At 47.0% G+C, this 19,728-nt stretch overlaps 1 protein-coding gene across 2 annotated transcripts; it reads right to left on the bottom strand.

The window, feature by feature from the left end:
- Nucleotides 1–1,247: 1,247 nt before the first annotated feature.
- LOC107509887 (annexin A8-like protein 1) lies at nt 1,248–18,658 on the bottom strand. Of its 2 annotated transcripts, none has more exons than XM_036223300.1 (12): nt 18,566–18,658; nt 12,961–13,051; nt 11,729–11,931; nt 9,798–9,911; nt 9,258–9,348; nt 8,378–8,457; nt 7,799–7,858; nt 7,153–7,246; nt 6,790–6,909; nt 5,162–5,220; nt 3,919–4,041; nt 1,248–1,369 (listed from the first exon to the last, which is right to left on the bottom strand). In XM_036223300.1, the coding sequence occupies exons 1-12, from the start codon at nt 18,584–18,586 to the stop codon at nt 1,310–1,312; spliced, it is 1,116 nt and encodes a 371-aa protein (XP_036079193.1). In that variant the 5' UTR covers nt 18,587–18,658; the 3' UTR covers nt 1,248–1,309. The 2 variants fall into 2 exon arrangements, with proteins under 2 accessions (XP_036079193.1, XP_036079194.1); XM_036223301.1 differs by having other exon boundaries at nt 11,729–11,823.
- Between the last annotated feature and the right edge of the window lie 1,070 nt (nt 18,659–19,728).

The following is a 19,728-nucleotide window of genomic DNA, read 5'->3' as shown; positions in this document are numbered from 1 at the left end:
TTCATGTATTAGAAAAGTCGTTAGTGGCAAATAATGTTGTGGCCCTAGATGGAAGAGTTGAGAGTAGCAGGCTCCATGGGACAGAATTTGGCTCATTTAAACTCTACTGATGACACTTGTTGGGAAAAGACAGTGATGTCCAAGGAGGCTGTCAGTCCCCATCACTGGAAGTAGGTAAGGACAGCTGCACCCCCCTGGGCGGATGACACGAAGGGAAGGCAAGCAATAGGAGCGCATAGCTTTTGAACCTCCTTTGACTTTGAGATATCAGAATTTAGGCTGTAAATCAGGAGACGAATAGAAATAGCTGTCCCCAGGATGACAGCAGGCACAGATCACTCAAAGCGCTTCCACAGGAAAATGCCCACCTGTGTGCTTAGGTTTGATTACCCCGCCCCCTACCAAAGCTTTTCAAAATCACATTTCTTTTATGTCCACTGACAAGTTAAACTGGTCCTACTTTGGTCACTGCTAAATATCCAAAGACACTTAGATAGGAATGTACAAATCTTTATTATTCTGTAATGTACAACACAGGCATCTTAGCTTCTCCTATTCCTGTCGCCATTCAGTTGGGATAAGAGATGCTGCATGCTTGTCTCAGAGAAGGAAAGAGCAGCTAATTTGATCAGTGACTGGAGAAGCCTGAGACTCTTAGCACAATGTCCTTGGGTCAGATCATTGATTTGCAGCTTTCTCTGTTTGTAGGACAGTGGGGGAATTTTCTTCTATCTTCTAACATTTTTAGGTGAGGCTAGTGAATGAATGCTAGTGACATCCCAATTTACCCAGATATATGTGCTCCTTTCTCAGCTGCTCATGTGTGTCTGCTCTGAAACAAACAGGCATCACAGCCTTCCCACTGGTTGCTTGAGAGAGAAGAGTATCAGCTGAGGCACATATTAAAATTCCATATTCCCTTCTCTGCAGATCCGGATTAGTAGATGGAGAAGGGGGCAGGTATCTGTGTTACCTATGCCTCTATGACCAATCAAGTTTGGAAAGCTCCTGTATAAAGGAGGAAGAAACAACCATGAGCCCCCTTCATGCCAAGATATTTATTGGGCCAGATGAATGCTAAGATTGGTAATGCTCTCACATCTAGGAGGACAGAGGAGGGAGGAGCCCTGGTCTGATCCCTCCTTCTAGGTAAAAAAAAAAAAGTGGCCAAAATGCACTGAAAGCTGGGAAATAGAAGACTGAAAAGCTTGCTGTGTCCCCTACCCTCACCTCCACCCATGGCCAAGGCTGAGCAAACAGGGCTTGGTGGCTCTGGCATCTTGGCATTTGCTCTTGTACTTCTGAGCCTTCAGGGGTCACTGCCCACCAGGTTCAGCAGGGCATTCTTGTAGTCTCCACTGGTGTCTCCCTGAGGACAGGAGGGACATGAGAGTTAGAAGGCGGTGTTTGTGACATTGGCCTGGCCCAGTGACTTTGGTCACCTCCATCAAGAGCAGTTGCTCTTATTTTTCCTAGGAGCCATGCTCCTTGGAGGAGGCTTGGATGATCCCTGTGCAGTTTCTATGCCACAGGCCCTACACTACATCACTCATCTTTCTTTTCCATTTCAGGCTATTCCTTTGCATCTCCTTTTGATTATCTTACTAACTACGGGGGTGGGGGCCTGTAGAAAATGAATCACAGAGATAATTCTGTTATTGAGTAAAGAAGGTGTTTGGGTGGTCCCCTTACCCTGTCAGCTGTCCTAGGGCTCTTCTCCATGTTTCATTCAGGACCTAGGTGTGCCTGACCATTCATTTCTCCAACATGACCCATTTTATTCAACATTTATTGCAGATCAGGAAATCAAGGCTCAAAGCAGGATGCCCACTGACACACCTGGAGGTGTGATGGAGAGAACTTGGGCTCTCTCTGGGCTTACCAGAACCTGGACCATGGCTCTGTCACTCATTGATCCTGTGGCTGAAGCAAGTCCCTTCATCACTCTGAGACTTGCCCTCTTATCTATAAATGATGATGATATGAACTTTGTTGAGATGTGGTATGGAGTAAATAGCATGAGAAAGGTGAGCTTGACTGCACAAAGGCTGGCTAATATAAGAGTTAAACGACGTTCATCTCCCAATAGGACAGACCCCATAGGTCCAATGGTTGAAGAGCATTTCTGTGGTCTACCAGTCCCCCTCACTATTACACAGGTTCTGCTAGAACTGGCTAGTAAAGGATCTGTATACAGAGCCAGGGGTCAGAAAAGGGCATATCATCCGGCTCCCTTCTGATGTGGTTGAAGGAAATGGGACCTAAAGAGGATACTGGATTTATCCAAGGCTAGATAAAGCGGTATGGCTGGGAGCTAGTGCCACTTTTGTATGCTCTATAGCAGTTTATGTCTCATGGAAATTATCTGTTCCTTAACTGATTAGTTAAATTTGCTTGTAAAGTCATTAGAGCCTGAAATATTCTGGTAGATTTTTAATGACAATTTAAATTATTGTTTTTTACTACTTACAAAGCAGTTTATACACACAGACACATACACACACACGTGTGTGTATGTGTGTGTGTATGTGTGTGTGTGTGTGTGTGTGTATTCTGTCTACCTTTTCAAATGTATGAGTATAAAGTTATATGTGGGTTTTTATACATTTATCTATAAATTTCTATGCAGGAGTTTTTAATGCTGGTATCACTGTTGGAAACCATTTTTGTTTTAACGACATCTACAGAGAATGGTCTAAACTACAAAGAAAATATTTGGCCAACTTTTCACAATACTGACTAAATTTTCTTAAATGACAACTTTAGGCAAAATCTAAAAGGGTGGGCTTCATGTATGTCTAGATAAGGGACTATAATAATGATTATGCACTAATTAGCCTACTAAGTCTGTGTCCATCATGATGTTGATATCTTAGATGGGTCAAAGTGATCATTTTGACTCAACAGTGCTTTTGTTCTTCTGATGGTGGCTGATGGTGGTGGCTCCATCTAACTGGAATGGTGAAAAGGAATAGAAATGTCCTCTACATCACAGAAACCATGTATGGTTAAAGGAATTCATGATATTCATCTGGAACTGTATGTTGAGAAAGTTATCCTGTAGGTGATGCTGCACTAACTGGTTCGTGCCTAGCTCTCCTGTTCTTGGCAAGACTGGCTGGAAGGCCTAAACCAAATGAAAAATAATTCCATCTTCCATTACCCCACCTACCTACTACCCTATTCTGAAACATCTTAAAGCAGAATGTCTTTTTAATATATTGTAAACTATGTGTTTCTTGGAAAGTGTAGTTAATAATAGACATTTGTAGAATAACTAGAGACTTGACTTAATAGCTAATGAAGACTCAAGTTACATTTTTCATGATTTGACTCCTGTTAATGAAATTGTCAAAGCCTCAATGTGCATTAATGTCTAAAAAAACTATTTCTCTCAAAGTTACAGCACGGTGATAATCGCTCTGCATTTTCTCAGCTCCAGAATTTTCACTAACTGAAATCTGGTTAGGTAATCCACTGGAGCCTATCTGATTTATTTTCTTAAAATTTTGCTGCCAGGACTACTTAAATTTAGATTTAAATGCTACACTTCAATTCCTGCTAAACTATTTACTTTTATTGACTCTTCAGATATGGTTCCTTCTGCAAGGATTTGATGTGTAATTTTCAAAGGGGGCAACAACTCAAATGCAGAGTCAGCTTTCTGGGTGCCATGTACAGGGGACTCCATCATTTGCTCTCTGCTTGCCTCCTGTCCTCCCCTCCAGACCTTCGCTAGCCACATTGAACTTGTTGTTGATCTCTCTACATACCATGTAGCAATGAATGCAAGAGTGTGATGCTCACTGGGAAGGAAGGAATGGACACATGTGACTTATGACATTGGTAACAGCATCCAGGTATCCCAGTAATATCTCTATTTCAAACCAGTGTGAGAATTGGAAACTCCTGGCTTACCACAATCATGCTGCTGAGGGTCTTGCCATACATTTTCTGGAACTGACACTTGATAAGATTTAAGTCAATCTCACTCCTTGAAACGATGTTTCTTATCAGGGTCCCATCGCGTGTCCCTGCTCCCTGGATAAGACACAGCAATCAAGGATCACTTTTTACTTTTCCAGTCCATTTGTGTGATGATGGACAAATCTGTGCTGTAGGGTCCAGGGGTTTTCACAGGAATGAGCCTGCTTCAGCAGGTGAAGCACTAAGAGGGATGTATTCATGGCTTAGGGTTTCCATTCTCTTAATCTCCCTCACTGCTCACCTCTCCTCCCTTATCAGAACCCAAATGCTCCAAATTGCAGTGTTTGGTTTGCCATATCAGATTCTAGACACAAAATACTCATTGCTCCAGAACTAAGACTTCTTCTGAGGGCAGCAACATTATGAAATTTAGCTTACTTGCTAATTCACAAACAGCATCTTCCTGCTCACTTTTATCCTTGACTAGTCTCATGTCATACAGAGCCACAAGAACAAAGAAAGCCCTTGGCTGCTCTCGTTTCCTGCCAAGAGAGCTTGGGGTTCTGACTTCAAGTGGTGTCAGCAACCATAAATCAGAGAAGGTGGGCACTGACTTCTGTCTTGGGGAATTAATTTGACCATTTATATCTCAGTTTGGTTCCAGATACCAGAAACTCCCTCTGATACTAGTGGCTTGGACATCTTTGGCTGGTACAGCCTATTTGCCTATGACAGGCAAATCCAGATTGGCACCTAAGCACGTGCAGGAAAATTGAGTTGCTATGTGTGTCAATCTCTTTTGAATGCAAAGGGTTCCATGACTTCTTGGAAATCCTGGCCTGTTAACTCAAGGAGGCCACATGGTGAGATAAAAAAAACAATTGGACTTGTTTGGGCTCAAACAAAGATTCTGCCACTTACCAACTGTGTGACCTTGACCACAAGTCTATTTCATCATCTCTAGGATGGCATTTATGACTTTAGCTTCATAGGATTGTTGTTGAGTTCAGTGCAATGAACACTTCTGCTCAAATGCAGCCTTCAGGAGATGTGGCTTCCCTTTCCCAGACTCAGTTTACCCTCTGACAACTAAAACTGTATGATCACAAGAGATGGAGATAAGAGAAGACCGAAATGTCTTCTCTTAGAAGACAGTGGTGGCTCTGAGCAATCTGGCTTTGCAGTTGGTTGTGCACAGGGCTAAAAGTAAGGTGGCAGAAAATAGAACAGTTACCTTCATGGCATAGTAAAGACGTTCTGCAAAGTAGCTGTGGAGGTTCCGGGTGCATTTCACTGAAAACAGGAAAGCTCTGTTAACAACTCTAGGTGGTAGGCAGCATTGTGTATTCATTTGTTTATGTCTTGTCTTGGATCTTAAGGGTTAATGTTATGCAAGTCTTGGCCTATTTATTCGTGCCTTCACTAGTTCCAAAATTAGAGGCTTTGTGTCAGACAGGGTGGGACAGGGAAGGGAGCCTGGGCCACTGGGCACAAGTCCAAAGGTCCAGAGCAGGCAGGCAAAAGGACGAGGTGTGAAATGCACTGGGGACTGCAGGGCTGGTCCATCAAAACACAGCTCTGCCCAGGGAAACTCCTGGGTTCTCACATTACAGAGGCAGCTCTGCCAAGAATCTAGCCCACTCAGTTTGACAGAGGAGCCATAGTAATAGTGACCACTGGCCTCAGAGACCCACTTTCCATGTCACTTATTAGCAAGGCCCCTGCATTTGAATTTCCATGTGATAAGTGGGCTCAGCCCTGGAGCACTAATGTACCCAGGGGCATCTGGCCTAGAGAGTGGCCCCATGTTTGCTTTCAGAGACACAGTATTTGGGTGAGGTAAGCTGATGTTTTAGTTCAGGGCACTAGAAATAGCATGGGCTGTGAAATAAGTAGGTGTTCAAGTAATTCTACCTTGATGACGCTGTGTGACTGCATTATTTGACCTCCCTGCCTTGCACTGTCCTCCTCTGTTAAGTGAATGATGTGAGTCTTCAAGGAGAAATGTATAGGAAGTACTTAGCACAGTAGGGCACTGCACACTTTCACTTTTCCCTGCTTAAAGATTTTTTCAGGAGGTTGTTCAAACCAGATCCAGGGCATGACTTGGAAGCTGAGATTAGAGCAGGGGGCATACTTAGATGCTCTGACGTAAACTGGATTTTATCACAGCAGTCTGAGCCAGCTGGGGAGTGTCAGATGTCCCAGTCTACCCCTAGAGATCCAGATACATCACAGAAGTCCTCTGGCTGCTTAGCACTAAATGAGGACAGTCTGGTGTAGAGCCGAGTGTCCCAGCCCTGAGACTCTGACCTTGACTCCATAGTGGGAGGGAGGAGAGGAGAAATTCCACCGTCCCTGGGCCTTTCTATTCTCTCTACAATGACTTGTCTTACCATGATCTCAGCTCTGAACCCCAAAATGTGCTCTTGACCATTAATCACTCACTTTGGACTCCAACTACACATCATAATTTCTTCAGACTGAGGCAGACACAGGTCCTTGGCTAAGGTCCACATACATAACTTTCTTTAGGGCTTTACAATCATAACCAGAATGTACTCTGTGTGGCTGCTGAGATTGAACACAGGCCCGGGGTCTGGCAAATTCTGCAAATGTGTGCATATGCACACACATTCACACACTCACATATGCTCACATACTCACACAGCATGGACACTACATGGGCAGCACAGAGAACAATCACTGGCAGAACATAGCATACTAAAGACACTGGGCACAATCGTTAAAGTGAAGGGAATATGGTGAGAGTGTGGGGTGGGTGGGTGGGAGTCTCCTAAAGATGAATATAAGGACCTAGTTGCTTGTTATGGCTGCCCTGGGCACTGTCCAGCTGCAGACACAGGACTGAGCTCTGTGTCTTAACCACTGTGAGCATGGCCTCCTCCAGCGAGCCGTGGGTCTCATTCTTGATGCTGTCCTCAATGCTCTTGTTGGCTATTTTTTCATATTCCTCAAATACTGTGGAGAGAGGGCTTCTCTTAGGAGACATGTGGATCTCAGCATGATGTTCCTAGATACTCAGATCAGAGACTGCACATTAGTGTGCCACCCCTGACCTCCACTTGGACCAGGACCTTTTGGCTCTCTCCACAACTCCAGGGCTTGACAAGGCTACGCACTGGATATTCAGCATGAAGGGAGAAGCCTTGTGACCAGGGACCCCTCCGTGGCCCTGACGCTTCCTCCCTTCCTTCCTGGTACCTCTCATCAGGTGTGTGGCACTGCGTGTGCACAAGATGGTAATGAATTTCATCTCGTCGGTCCCTTGAATCTTCTCGCCTGCTGCATAGAGATCCTGGTATTGGGACACCCACAATAAGCCAGTGAAGGAGAGCAAGGAGGTTAGGGACAGCCCCAATCCAACTGCCAGGTCAGAATTCTCTGTTTTATCCTCTTTTTGATAGGGAGCTCACTATTTCCAAGTGGTTAAATTCTTCTCTCAATAATCAGGCCAGGAGCTGCTCTAAGAAGTCCCTTTGCCATGGGGCTTTGCTTTGCCTCTGGGTACCTCCAACCACTCTGCCAGCAGCCAGACCTATAGAGAGCTGAATACACACATCTGGTCCTCGGAGGCCCAGGTTTGTGGACTGATCTTGTCAGGATAGAGCTTCAGCAGACCCCATCCAAGTCATTCTCCTTCCTGTTTCTGAGTCTCCCCAGCACCCTCACTGTCCTCCTCAGTTATCAGAGGGTAAAGGCTTGCAGAGAGCTGAACTGGGTGCCAGCTTAGCATCAAAGAAAATTCCCATGGGTAGAAGGATTGGGTGAGGGTTCCAGGCATCTGTCCCTGGAGTCCAGATGGCAAGGGTTGGGTATAAGGCAGAAGTTGCTGAGGGCGTAGCCTTACCTGTGCATCTTGGAGAGCCAGTTCTGGGTCTACAAAACCACTCGCATCATCCCTGCTGCCCTAAGAACAGAAGAGGCAGCCCCATGAGGTCAATTGGCTAACCACAGAAGCTATAGCAGAGGGGATAGCTGGGCAGGAGGGCAAGCAGGCCTCTGCTGCTTTTTGGCCGTGAGAACTTCAGCAAGCCAGTTACTATTTATAAAGCTCATTTTCTTCTTGGGTAAAATGAGAGTAGTAAGGACCATCTCTTAGGGAGTTGGGGGATGCAGTGAGCTAAGGTAAGCAAAGTGCCTGGCATGGAGCCTGGTATGAAGACCTGCTTGGTGATTGGGCACTCTCCTCCCATTTCTGGGTTCCTTCATGTGACTACATTAGGAGAGGTGTGAGGGCTCTGCAGTGAGAACCCTCCAACCACACTAACACATCCCTAGTGGGCACAGGCCACTGGGGCTGTACCCCACCCCTGTCCCCATCCCTTCTTCACACCCCCTTAGTAGCTAGCTATTCAAGAGCTGCTCTCTGGGGTGGAGCTTTGGAATCCCCCAGACAAGGAGATTTCAAGAGCCTGGGCTGTAATACCTGCAGGAGGCATACCAGGATCTTCTCTAAGTAGCCGCTGGTGTCTGCTTGGATGTCTTCCTCTAGGCTGGTCCCATAGTCTGTAGGGGAAACAGTCCCATAGGGCAGTCTTGCTTTCCTTTCCCCATGGCCTAATTTCCTCCTCCTGGCCCTGTCTTCCACACTTTTCCTGATTAAAGCCTTCCAAGAAGGACAAGTGCTTGACATGAAGAGTAGACACTGCCCACGTATCTGAGTGGAAGAGGCTCCATCACCTGATGGTTGTTCGGAAGTGAGAAGTGACATAGACTTCCAACGTAGGTTGAAGAACGAAGATAGGCCAAGACAGAGAGCCCAGCCACTGGCTGTTGACTGAGCTCTGTTTCATTTTGCTGTTTGTCATAGCCAGAGCCTTTTGGCAGATTGTTCACTAGGCAGACCTTGTGGAGGACAGGCTGGCCTCAGTATGCCTTGCATCCTGTAGACTCCCTGATAGCTGGCCTGTGGTCCACAACTACCCTCTTTCCCCCCAGTGTAATGGAGCCTGTGCCCAGAAAGGAGGTGCCTGCCCTAGCCACTAACACAGCCCATAGCCTGCAGTGATACCATGCCCTCAAGGGGCAGAGAATTTAGTGGGTCCATGCCTTTTCCCCCAGCAGCCCATGGGCTTAGGGAGCTTAGAGATCCACCTGAGTTACTTCTAATCTCATCATTAGGCACAGGACTTGGCACACAGTAGATGCTTAGCACCACGTGTGGAAAAGCCCAGACAGGGCCCAATCCAATGTGGCCCAGTACACTGTTTGTTCCTTGTCTCCTACCAGGCTGCCAAAAATTGTGGCCATTCCCAAGTGAATCTTTAGCTTAGGTCCTTCACTCTTCCTCTTTGCAGGTTCCTTACCCTCCTCATATGCCTTCATTATCTCTTCTAGTTGTTTCTTGGTCCGAGAAGCCAGGATTTCGATGACGACACCCTCCTTGGTCCCTAAACCCTGTGGATAATAACCTCAGTATACTGGAGAGCTCTGTCTGGGTCCTTCTGATCTGTCCACACCCTCTTTAGTCAAGATGCTTGATTCCCGCTTAGTCATCAGCAATTGCAAAAGGAGTGGTGGGAAATAATGGGCAATCGAGAGAACAGGCATGAGGCTAGTTTCCAGTTCCTGCACACCTGGTTTAATGATATCCTCAGACTTACTGATTTTGGTTTCATCATGGTCATGGGACAGCAGATGCTGGTCAGTCCCATGTTTGGTGGCAGTCTGAGCATTACGCTGCAAGCTTGCTTCGCTCAGCCAGGGCCCAGGTGACTACTCCAAATGGTGACTCAATGGGAGCTCAGAGCTCCCAGTGCCAAGCTCTCCTAGGAAAGGAGTCCCAGGCATTGCTCCCTGACCCAGTCCTCATAAGCATTTCTGCCCCCATTCCCTTGCTTAGTTACCTTCATGGCGTCATGCAGCTCCTTGGCCTCGTATCTGTATTGCGGGTACATGAGGGCCACCATGAGCTTCTCAAACTTGCCACTAAGCTCTGACTTCAAGGTATCAGTGAGATTCTAATACAAGAACAAGAAGGAGCGATGATCTACATGCTGCACTCACCCATGTGCAGGCAGCAGGATGGTGGTTGTGCCCAGTGGCCCTGGCTGGATTCCTACATGGGCTCTGCCATGTGCTGGTCCTGGCTGGGGTTTTTTGGGCCAGTAACTTAGCCTCTCTAGACATCATTACTCTTACCTGAGAAATGAGGATAATGGTACTTCTGCTTTATACCACTGCTTAGGGAATTGGTGGAAAGATGAGTGTGGCTCAACTCAGCTCTCAGTACAGTGCTGGGCATATCAAAATCCCGATGTATAAGTTTATCATTGCTTACCATCAAGTCCTTGTCACTTAGCTCATAGGTACTCAATAAATGCATGAATGAACTAAAGAATTTATCTCACATGCCCTTTTCTAAGGGTACTTTCTACAAGAAGCCATAAGGCCACACCTAGATGATCTCTGCACAACACAGCAAAGGAGGGCCTTGTGAGACCTAGATTTAAGTCCCAGCCTTGTTGCTCACAGACTCTGGGATCTTGGGCAACTTAACCTTTTAGAACATCATTTTCCTCTTTTGTTAAAAAGTATACTCATTGATTTCTTCCATGGACTATTTGGGCTTCATCACTCATCTCCCTTTGTTAAATCTCTAAACTAACAATGTCGACTGACGGAAGAGGCTTCTGGCAACTATGGCTGTGCAAGCATCTATTTCTGTATTTACCTAGCACTCCTATGCCTGTCTCCATCCTGGGGGAGGTAGAAGTTGGGAGGAGAGAAAAAGATTCAGGCTGCAGGCTCCCTGCCCTTCTAGTTTCTGTGAGGAGGAAGCTTCAACATGAGACTGCTCATGCCCCAGGATAGAGCAGAGCCCCACCTGTGTCTTCCCTCTCCCACACAGCACATGGGAAAATTAATGGCGTTCCTGGCTCAGGAATAGGACAGGCAAAGCAAAGAGGCAGGGAAATAGCTCAAGAATGGGGTCCTGGAGAAAACGTGAAGGAGTGAAGTGAGTGAGGGGGTGAAAAAGGGAGGTGGGCCAGACTGCAGAAGACTGGACACCAAGGCAGCGTGTGGGGAGCCATAAATAGTTTCTCAGTACAGGATGGTTAGTTAAATTTGAATTTTAGGTAAATAATGTATCTCTTTTTTAGTATAAATATGAGAAAGGAAACGGTACTTCAGCTTCTCTGATTTAATCAGTAATCAAGAGAGAACAATGAACTTTCCTAAAATTTCTTTCAAAGGCAGGAATAGTGGGGGATAATCAGGTATATGACTTACACAGTTTCAACACAAAAGATCAATGATATAGATAACAGTGTGTGTTCTTTTTCACATCCTGATAAAAATCACCTTAAACAGGTGATTTTAAAATAATTTAATTGTTTCCAGATCCTAATGAAAACTTTCTGATGCCAGTGGGCACAACAACTCAATCTTATCTTTTCTACACATTCCTTCCATTTGATGTCTAACTGTATGTATCCTCATTGAAACTTCTAATGCATCAGATGCACTTTTCACTTACTCTTCTGTCTACAGAAGCACCTCCACTTTCCTGAAGTTAGAGCACTGTTTTAAAGCTTCTTGAAGCTCTGCTCTTCCTCCCTTGAGCAAGGCCCTAGATAAAAATCTAATATTTTCAAAGACTCAGGTTCTTTCTGTTGACAAGTATGTTCCATATGCCATGTGTTTACAGTGGGCTGGCCTCCAAAGAAGGGGCTCATCCATCATGGATCTCCCTTTCAGACTGTCTCTAGCAGCCGCAGTTCCCCAGCCCCTCTTTAACCCTATGCCTCCCCCACCCTGCCAGTGGCCCCAGTACCTTGCCGAACTGAGCTTTGAAGGACTTGGCAATCTGCTGCCGCTGTGTGCTGCTTCTCCTTGTGAGCACATCGATGATAGCCTGCTCATTGGTCCCTGTAGGGGTGTACAGCTTGAGCACCCTCACTGCCCCCAAGGAGGCTGATGAGGACTGGAGAAGAGGGAGGGCAGCCACTTGGTGGCAAAGCACTGGGGACATACCATCTGGGTAGCTTCAAAACCTGGTGATTCTCAGTATAGAGAAGACAGCTAGACAGAAAATCCATCTGTCCATTCCTCACTTTCATTGTCTAGCCCCATCTGATTTGCTCTAGATATTGCCTGGGGCCTTTAGCTTTATCAGCGAGACCTCCTGTTCTGACCTCACTTATGCTGGTGGCAATGGGGAAAGGTCAGGACTAAGGGTCCAGAAAACCAGATCTGAGTCCTGGTCCAATATCCCAGTAGCAAACTGCATCACCTCTGTATCACCTCTCTGAGTCTCCATTTTCTCCTTTGAGAAGCAGAAATAATAAAGATTTCACAGGAAGCAGAGGACACAAGCATGTTGCCTATGCTTGTCTAGGAATGGTAGCTCTCGAAGATGTCCCAATTTACTGGCAGAACCAGTTAGGGGGTAAATCCCACCTGAGGTGATGGCATGAAGGCTTTTGGGGTTAGGCTGTCCAAATCCCCCTGATCACAGGAATTTCCTATGCACAGGAATGCAGATACTAGAGATGGGCAGGAGGCTGCTCTCTGGCCAGGGGAAGTGGGGCAGGGGAAAAGCTGCAGAACCTGTGTGCTGGTGCCTTCTGGGCCTCGTTCAGCCCCATAAAACTTCCAATGTCATCCCATTCAAAATTTATAGTGACACGCAGGGTCTAGAGATCTTGAAGTCATTTATGAGTGAGAGAGCTCAGACTGAGTGGGGCGAAGTTGCCTGCACAAGGACAGGCAGGCACATGCAGCAGATGCTCCTTCCCCCACCAATCCCATTACTCAGGGAGGTACAATCGCCCTCCTCCCCTCTTCTGCCTTGGAGGTGTGTATAGACCAGTGCTGGGGAAGGTAGGACCTTTGTGATTTTCTGGGTGCTGGAAGTCAGTCTCGGAGGGTTTTGGGAAGACCCAACTCCCGGGCTGTCCCTGGCATCTCCTCCGCAGGGCTGTGAGCAGAGGGGTCTTGAGCACAGCAGGCAGAGCCCCCAAAAGTCATGGCATTCCTGGGGCAAGGCCACAGATACCCACTCACCGATCCCCTTCATGGCTTTGTAGAGGGTCTCTGCGTCAGGGTCTGGGTTGAAATGAGGACTGCCTTTCACTGATAAACCCTCCTGTTCAACCTGCAAGAGAATCCAGGCCTTTAAAGTGGGAAGGCGCAGAGGGCATCCCAGGCTCCTGGCCCACTTCTCAGCCCACCCTAGTAGGTGAGCACCAGCTCAGCCCCTGTAGGCTCAGTGGCTGAGCCTCCAGTTCCTCCTAGCCCTGCCTGTCTTGGCTCTTCCTAACTGTCTATCTGGGCAAGGGAAGGCCTGAGGAGTTCTTCCTGATCCAGGGCTGCAGCTTCTGAATATGACAGTTTCCAGCAGATACATATTGAGGAAAGTGTGCCTTGGTCTACTAGACACCAAATTGCCATAGGGCCCTCTCATCTCAGGGCTATAGAGGCGCCACATGCCTATTAGTCACCCTGGCTAAGGGGAGGCTTGTCCTGTCAGCTCAGCCCTCAGGCTGGAGGGAGGGGTCTTCTGAGGAGAAGTAAGCAGGGCCAAGCTGGTCAGCAGCCTCCTGTCACCCTGAGAGATAGAATCCTCGCTCTCAGAGCCAGTACCAGCCCTGGTGTTGAGGATGGGGTGGTGGGGTGGGGCTTGCAGGCTCCAACAGTGCAGGCAAAGACTTTGAAAGTGGCAACTGTGGCCCTTCCCAGAGCCATCACATTTATTGTGGGGGCAGCAAGAAGAAGGTCTAGAGCCTTGATATTACCTTTGGTGTTGCCAGGAGGGAAGAACCAGGGGGATGTCCTGGGGTTGTGGGTGGAAAGGGGTGGCTGGCCTAAGAAAGAACCAGCAGGGTCTTGGAAGTGGGCATCCCTTAGAGTTTAGCAATGGTTTTATTGGGGTGTCAGGGCACAAATATCATGTATGTTCCCAGCCACACTCTTGTCTTCAGACGGGTCCTACCCAGTTTTCCTTCCCTCAATCTTCTTGCCAAGATTGTTCTTGGATCTTTTATTTTTTGTGTGTGATGAAATTCCTGGGTGTCAGAGGTTTCTCTGGGGGTGATGAGAGCTTGGGAGGAGAAATGGGGCCATTGCAGGGTATGAGTGTAGGAGTATAAGAGAAAGGGAATGACGCTGCATTTTGTGGGAGGGGCGTTCCTGGGGTTAGGTGGACCTATGGAGTGCATCAGCTGTGGAGGAAAATTATTCGATAAGTAGGGGCACCCTGAAAGACTGGCCTGCCTGGCCTGGCTGTGAGGAGTTGCTGGTTCCCCTGTGGGCTCTGTGGAACTCTCATGTCTTCTTCACAGAATGGCCCCTTGGTTAACAGGCTGGTACCAGCCAGAGACACAGCTTGCACTGAGAAGCCACTAGATCTCCCCTGCCCCTACCCTGGGGTATGGGTTCTAGATCAGGCTGGGCATCTCCCAGTCAGTACCATCTGAGGGAAGACAGCAGGTTCAGCCACCTCAGTCCCTTCCAGCAGCACTGACAGGTAGCAAGAAAGGATAACCCCACCAAAGCTCTAAGGACAACTAGCGAGTAGGGACAGGCTTCACAGAGCTCAACACACTGCCTTGCGAATGGCAGATGATATTGGGAAGCCAGACATGGTTTGAGCGCAGGCTGCCTTCTTCTTGAAAAGTGGGTACTTATAAGAAGATAGAGTGCCAGGGCACCCAGGTGAGCATCCTGACAGCTCAGGGTCTTTGCAAGTCTATAGGCTTATGGGGGACAGAGGGTTAGGTTTAGAAAGAATTGTACAATGTTCTGAAAATTATTAAATAAACCAGATAACCAAAGTACCTGGGCCCTTGACATCCAAATCTATAATTCAGTGCTTGCCTAAAGGCTCTAGAATTTTGCCCTGCAGAATTTCTTAGATGCATATGAATGATCCCTCTTAAGTATGTCTTTTTGGGAGAAGGATGGTAGAGGAGTGGAGGGAGATTGGAGATGGGCTCTGAATTTGGGGGAGATTCAGAGATTTTCCAAATGGAAGAAAATTTAGTCCCATTGCATTTGGTGTCCCACTAACTTGTTCACTTACTCCTTCTATGTGTTCCTAACTCGCTTATCTACTCTCTCAACTACCTACTCAACAACCTACTCATTCACTTATCTGTTCATCCATTTTCTACCCAGACAAGAAACCACTCCTCACTCCTCCATCTCTCCCTCCCTCCCTCCCTTCCTCCCTCCCTCCCTCCCTCCCTCCCTCCCTCCCTCCCTCCCTCCCTCCCTTCCTTCCTTCCTTCCTTCCTTCCTTCCTTCCTTCCTTCCTTCCTTCCTTCCTTCTCCTCTCTCCTTGCTTTCATTCATCTATAACTTTTATCTATCCATTCATCCTTCCATCCAATCCCTGGGGTAGATGCTGCAAATACAAGCAGATGTCCATTCATCACACACACACACACACACACACACACACACACACACACACACACACGGATATTTCTTTTTAATAAGAAGTAAGAAGTCTTTCCATGTCCTTTGCTTGAATTTCAAATGTCTGGCGACAGATTTTCTCATCTTATTTCTTAGCATTGTATTTTATAGCAGAAATTGTTAGAAATAATTCTTTGTGGAAATTCCATCCAGAAGGGCTACACAGTCCCAGATGTTCCCCAGGTGTGTGCATGCATACATTATATCCCTTGTTTGTGGAGTCATCAGCTGCTGTTACTACTGTTTGCGATCTGAACACTTTTCATGTTCTAGGTCCTATGTGTTAGATGATTTAGGTGCTATAGGTGCAGTGCTCTTCTTCCTGACTTCTCTTGATAGTTGCACTAGGTAAGTACGAATACCCTATTTAATAGGCAAGAAAGCTGGGCTCAGAGAGCTTGTCAAGGTTACACAGCTAGTTAGTAGTGGTACCAGGACTTAACCCATAGTCTGACTCAGAAGCTGAGCCGTTTACCTCTCACACTCTGTTGATGACTCAACCTTTTGCAGACAATAAGTTCTTTTGAAACTTTTCACTGAATGAAGCCCCTCCCACAGGAATGCAGGTCGTCTGGGATCGTGGAAGCCATCTCAGCTCTCAGTACTGAGCTCCGGTGTCATCCAGGAGGGGCTTTCCTTTGCCCTGAAGCTGGCACTCCAGGGGCTGTGCAGCAGTGACTGAACAGGTGTGTATCACAGTGGAGCAGCCCATTCAGCAGGTCTGAAGTTGGGTTACATGGTAGCGATTGTAAACAACTCCCTAGGGGGTTGTGATTTCACTCGATTTCACTGCATTGAGAAGCATCAGCCTCATTTCCCATTTCATGATTTTAGGGGGAAAAGGGACAATTTTCTGGGGATTAGACTCTTAGATACCAGCATGGAGTAGTAGAGCTCCAGATCTACTTAAGACCTCCCACTGTTAGAAGGAGGATCTGCCTAGGTTCCTGCTGGGTCTTGTCTGGAGTAGGCAGGTCCAGACAGGAACATTTTCACTAAGAATGTTACTAGTCCAGGCTGTGACTCTACTACAACAAATTTTGTGGTGATCACAGGGGAGCTGCCACAGCTTCACTTTCTCCCATCAAGAGGCTGCCCCAGATACCTGGGAGACAAAAATTCGTCTCTATAAGGGAGGCAGAAACGAGCCCCCCAGTTGATCTTTTATCTCCCTCAGGTCCTGGTTCTCATACAGCTTGGTGTCCAGGGGGCACTTGGTCCTGTTGAGCAGCTCAGCCAGTCACAGGTAGGGTCTATTTGCGATCTCACTGTCACAAGCCAGTTATCCCAAAGATCTTGTGGGTGTCCAAGGTCCACAGATTCTGGGCTCCAGAATGAGGCTGCTCAGATTCTAACCCAGACTCTAACACTTACAAGCGTGGCAAACTCACTTACTAGTGAGGCTAAATGGATGCTTAGCTTCTTGGTTCCTTACTTTCCTCATCTCTGGATAAGGTAACCACCATTTCTATTGTAGAGGTAGCATGAGGCTCAAGTGAGATATTGAATGTGGAGTGCTTAGAGGAATGTCTGGCACACAATAGTTGCTCAGTGAATGTCATCGTTATCCTATCCGGTTGGCCAGGTGCCTACAAGGAGGCTTATGCCTGTCTGGCTGGGTGGGGCCTCAAAGATGGGCTTATGCCCCTGTTCCACTGGGAGCAAGGCCCAGAATCAGGTCATGTTGGCCAGCAACTGACTTTGGAAAGTGCCCAGCACTGAGCTTTCCCTGTCACATCTGCCTTCTCAAAGGCTTGTTCCCACTACCCAAGACAAAACTGGAGGCCTCCCTGCCCCATTGACTTGTCTTGGCTGCTTCACTCAGGGCCAGAGAGCTGCCCTAACTTAAACTGTTGCCCTCTCTGTTTCACGTGTCCAGTCCCAGTATGTTGGGACCTGAAGGCCCCTGGGTGGTGATGTTTGGAACGAAGAGATTTCCTGAAGTAGAATAAGCCTGGGTCATTCACTAAGGCTCATAGAGACCCTGCTGTTGGAGGTGGAAAGATACAAATTTCAATTAGCCCGTCTACCACAGTTAGCACCCCTCATTAACTGTGGGACTTAACAAACAAGCCATTCAATGTCTCTGAGCCTCAGTTTCCTTATCTGTACAATGGAAAGAGCAGCTCTCACATCTCAGGCTATTCTGGGACAAAATGAAGGAAAGGTATGCAGAGCTTGCAGCATCATGCCTGCTTAGGAGAAGTCATCTGCTGGTCGTCTTTGTCTCGCTTTTGTATTTTCAAGATTAGCACAAGATTTAGCACAGGCTTGTCTTGGACTCAAACCTGGATTACACACTCCTGGGAATCTTTTAAATTAGCAGAAACATGGGTGACTTGGGGACAGGTTGTGCTGTAATCCCCACCTCTGATCTCAGTCACTCTTATAAAGCATGGATTTCAGCTATGCAAGACCCTTGGAAGCCAGGTCCTCCTACTTCCACTTCTCCCTCCTCAGTTTTAACAAATAAACACTGTTGTTTCTTGTAGGCCACACTTTCCTCCCAGGCCCTGAGGAGTGGGTGTTGATGAGCCCTCCAACATCAGTTTATTAAATCAGGTTACTCTCTAGCTGAAGGTTTTTCCAGTGTTCCCCATAATTCTTAAGGTAAAACCCTTGCTCTTAGCTTGCCATGTAAAGTCCTCCTGACCAAGTCCTGCCTGCTTCTCTAGGTACATCTTCTCATACCCTGTACCCTCCCACCCAAGGCTTTCAGGCCAGGTTGAGCTATTTCCCTCCAAAGCCAAGCCTCCCACCCTTCTGGGCTTTTGCACATACTCTAGCCTTTGTAAGGAACCAACTCTTTGATTCTTCCCAAACACATGCATGTGTACACACATCACACACACACACACACACACACACACGCACACACACACAGCTCAATCGTGATACCCCATAGTTTTGAGCAGCTTGATTCCTCCCCACAGAGGCCCCTTCTCTGAACTTCCCCAGCCCCTTAGCTACCCCCAGTGCATTTCAAGTTTCCTTTATATGCCTGTCTCCTTTGCTTCTGTCCCTGGTATGAGCACCTCTAGGATGGGGCAGTTTCTTCTTGTTTTCCTCCCCAGTGGGCAGTCCAGTGCTTGGTCTGGCAGGCAGCAGCAAGTGTTGACTGAGTCGACCCCTCTTCTCCTCCCTTCAACACTGTGTAGGAACTCTCTAATTTTCATTGCTCTGTACTTACCCAGGCTTTCCACCAGGCCATCTTGGTCACCTCACGGCCTCCTATCCCCAGGAAGATGAAGATACACAGGCTAGCACTCCTTCCACTTGGAGGCTCTGCACACCTAGAGTCTCAGCTGCATCCAGATAAGCAGGCAGGTTTGAGTGTGGTGATACAATCAGGCCCCAGGCCCCACCCAAGGCCACTCCTACCCCTCCCCTCCCTTCTAAGCTCTGTTTGGTTCTGGATTCTGTAGTTCCCAAGCCCCATTTAAGCACTGCCTGGACATGCTCTGTGGAATACATTACTCACTGCCAAATATTTGGGCTGTGGCTGTTTGCAGTGTGGAAATTCTGTTTCAGTCTTTGAAAGCCCCATTCAGTAAACATGGTTATAGTTTCATACGGTCTTTACTGGACATGATCTATATAGAAAAGGAATGATACCACATATCTCTTTCATTTATTATATAGTTTCTACCCAATTAACAATGCAATGAGGAGTTTAACAAAGGACATAAAGCAGGCTGCCATTCCTCTTTAATCACTCTGTGCTCTCTGTCCCCTTAAATCTTTACCACAACCCTAAGAAGCACGTAAGAGTTCAATGCACTATAGTAAAAAAAGGAGGATCTAGGTGTTTGGATAATTTGCTCGAATTATACTTTTTATAAGAAGCAGACCTGTGATCTGATCCACTAGGCCTCTTTAACTTCTCAGTGCCTTCTCTGTCCTGGGCCCTGCAGGCAAGCTGGCTATTGAAGGAAGGAGGAATCTTTGGGAAAAGCTTAAGTATTTCCTCTCCAGACTTTGCCCTTCCTGGGTTCCATACTCCCCCTTAATCTTCCCTTCAGAGTAAACACAATGTGTCAGGGATTATCCTGCAGCCACTCTATCTTGGTGTCAACCTAAGAACGTCCAATGTTATCTTTAGAGGACTCCAGTCAAGATGGTAGAGTAAGTAAATGCTGTACTTATCTCTTCCCATGACCACATTAAAATTACAAATAAATTATAGAACAATTAACCTGGAGAACCATCTGAAAACTAGTGGAACATAAATCCTATAACTAAGGATTTAAAGAAGAAGTCATATAGAGACTGGTAGGAGAGTGGAAATTTGAAACTGGCTGGTCCCAAACCTGTGTGTGGCAGTTGAGAATCAAGAACAATATCTCAGCTGCA

The sequence above is a fragment of the Rousettus aegyptiacus genome, unplaced genomic scaffold (genome assembly GCF_014176215.1).
Source record: "Rousettus aegyptiacus isolate mRouAeg1 unplaced genomic scaffold, mRouAeg1.p scaffold_m13_p_6, whole genome shotgun sequence".
NCBI lineage: Eukaryota > Metazoa > Chordata > Mammalia > Chiroptera > Pteropodidae > Rousettus > Rousettus aegyptiacus.
The sequence above is the reverse complement of the archived record's forward strand: the minus strand, read 5'-3'. Positions and strand labels throughout refer to the sequence as shown.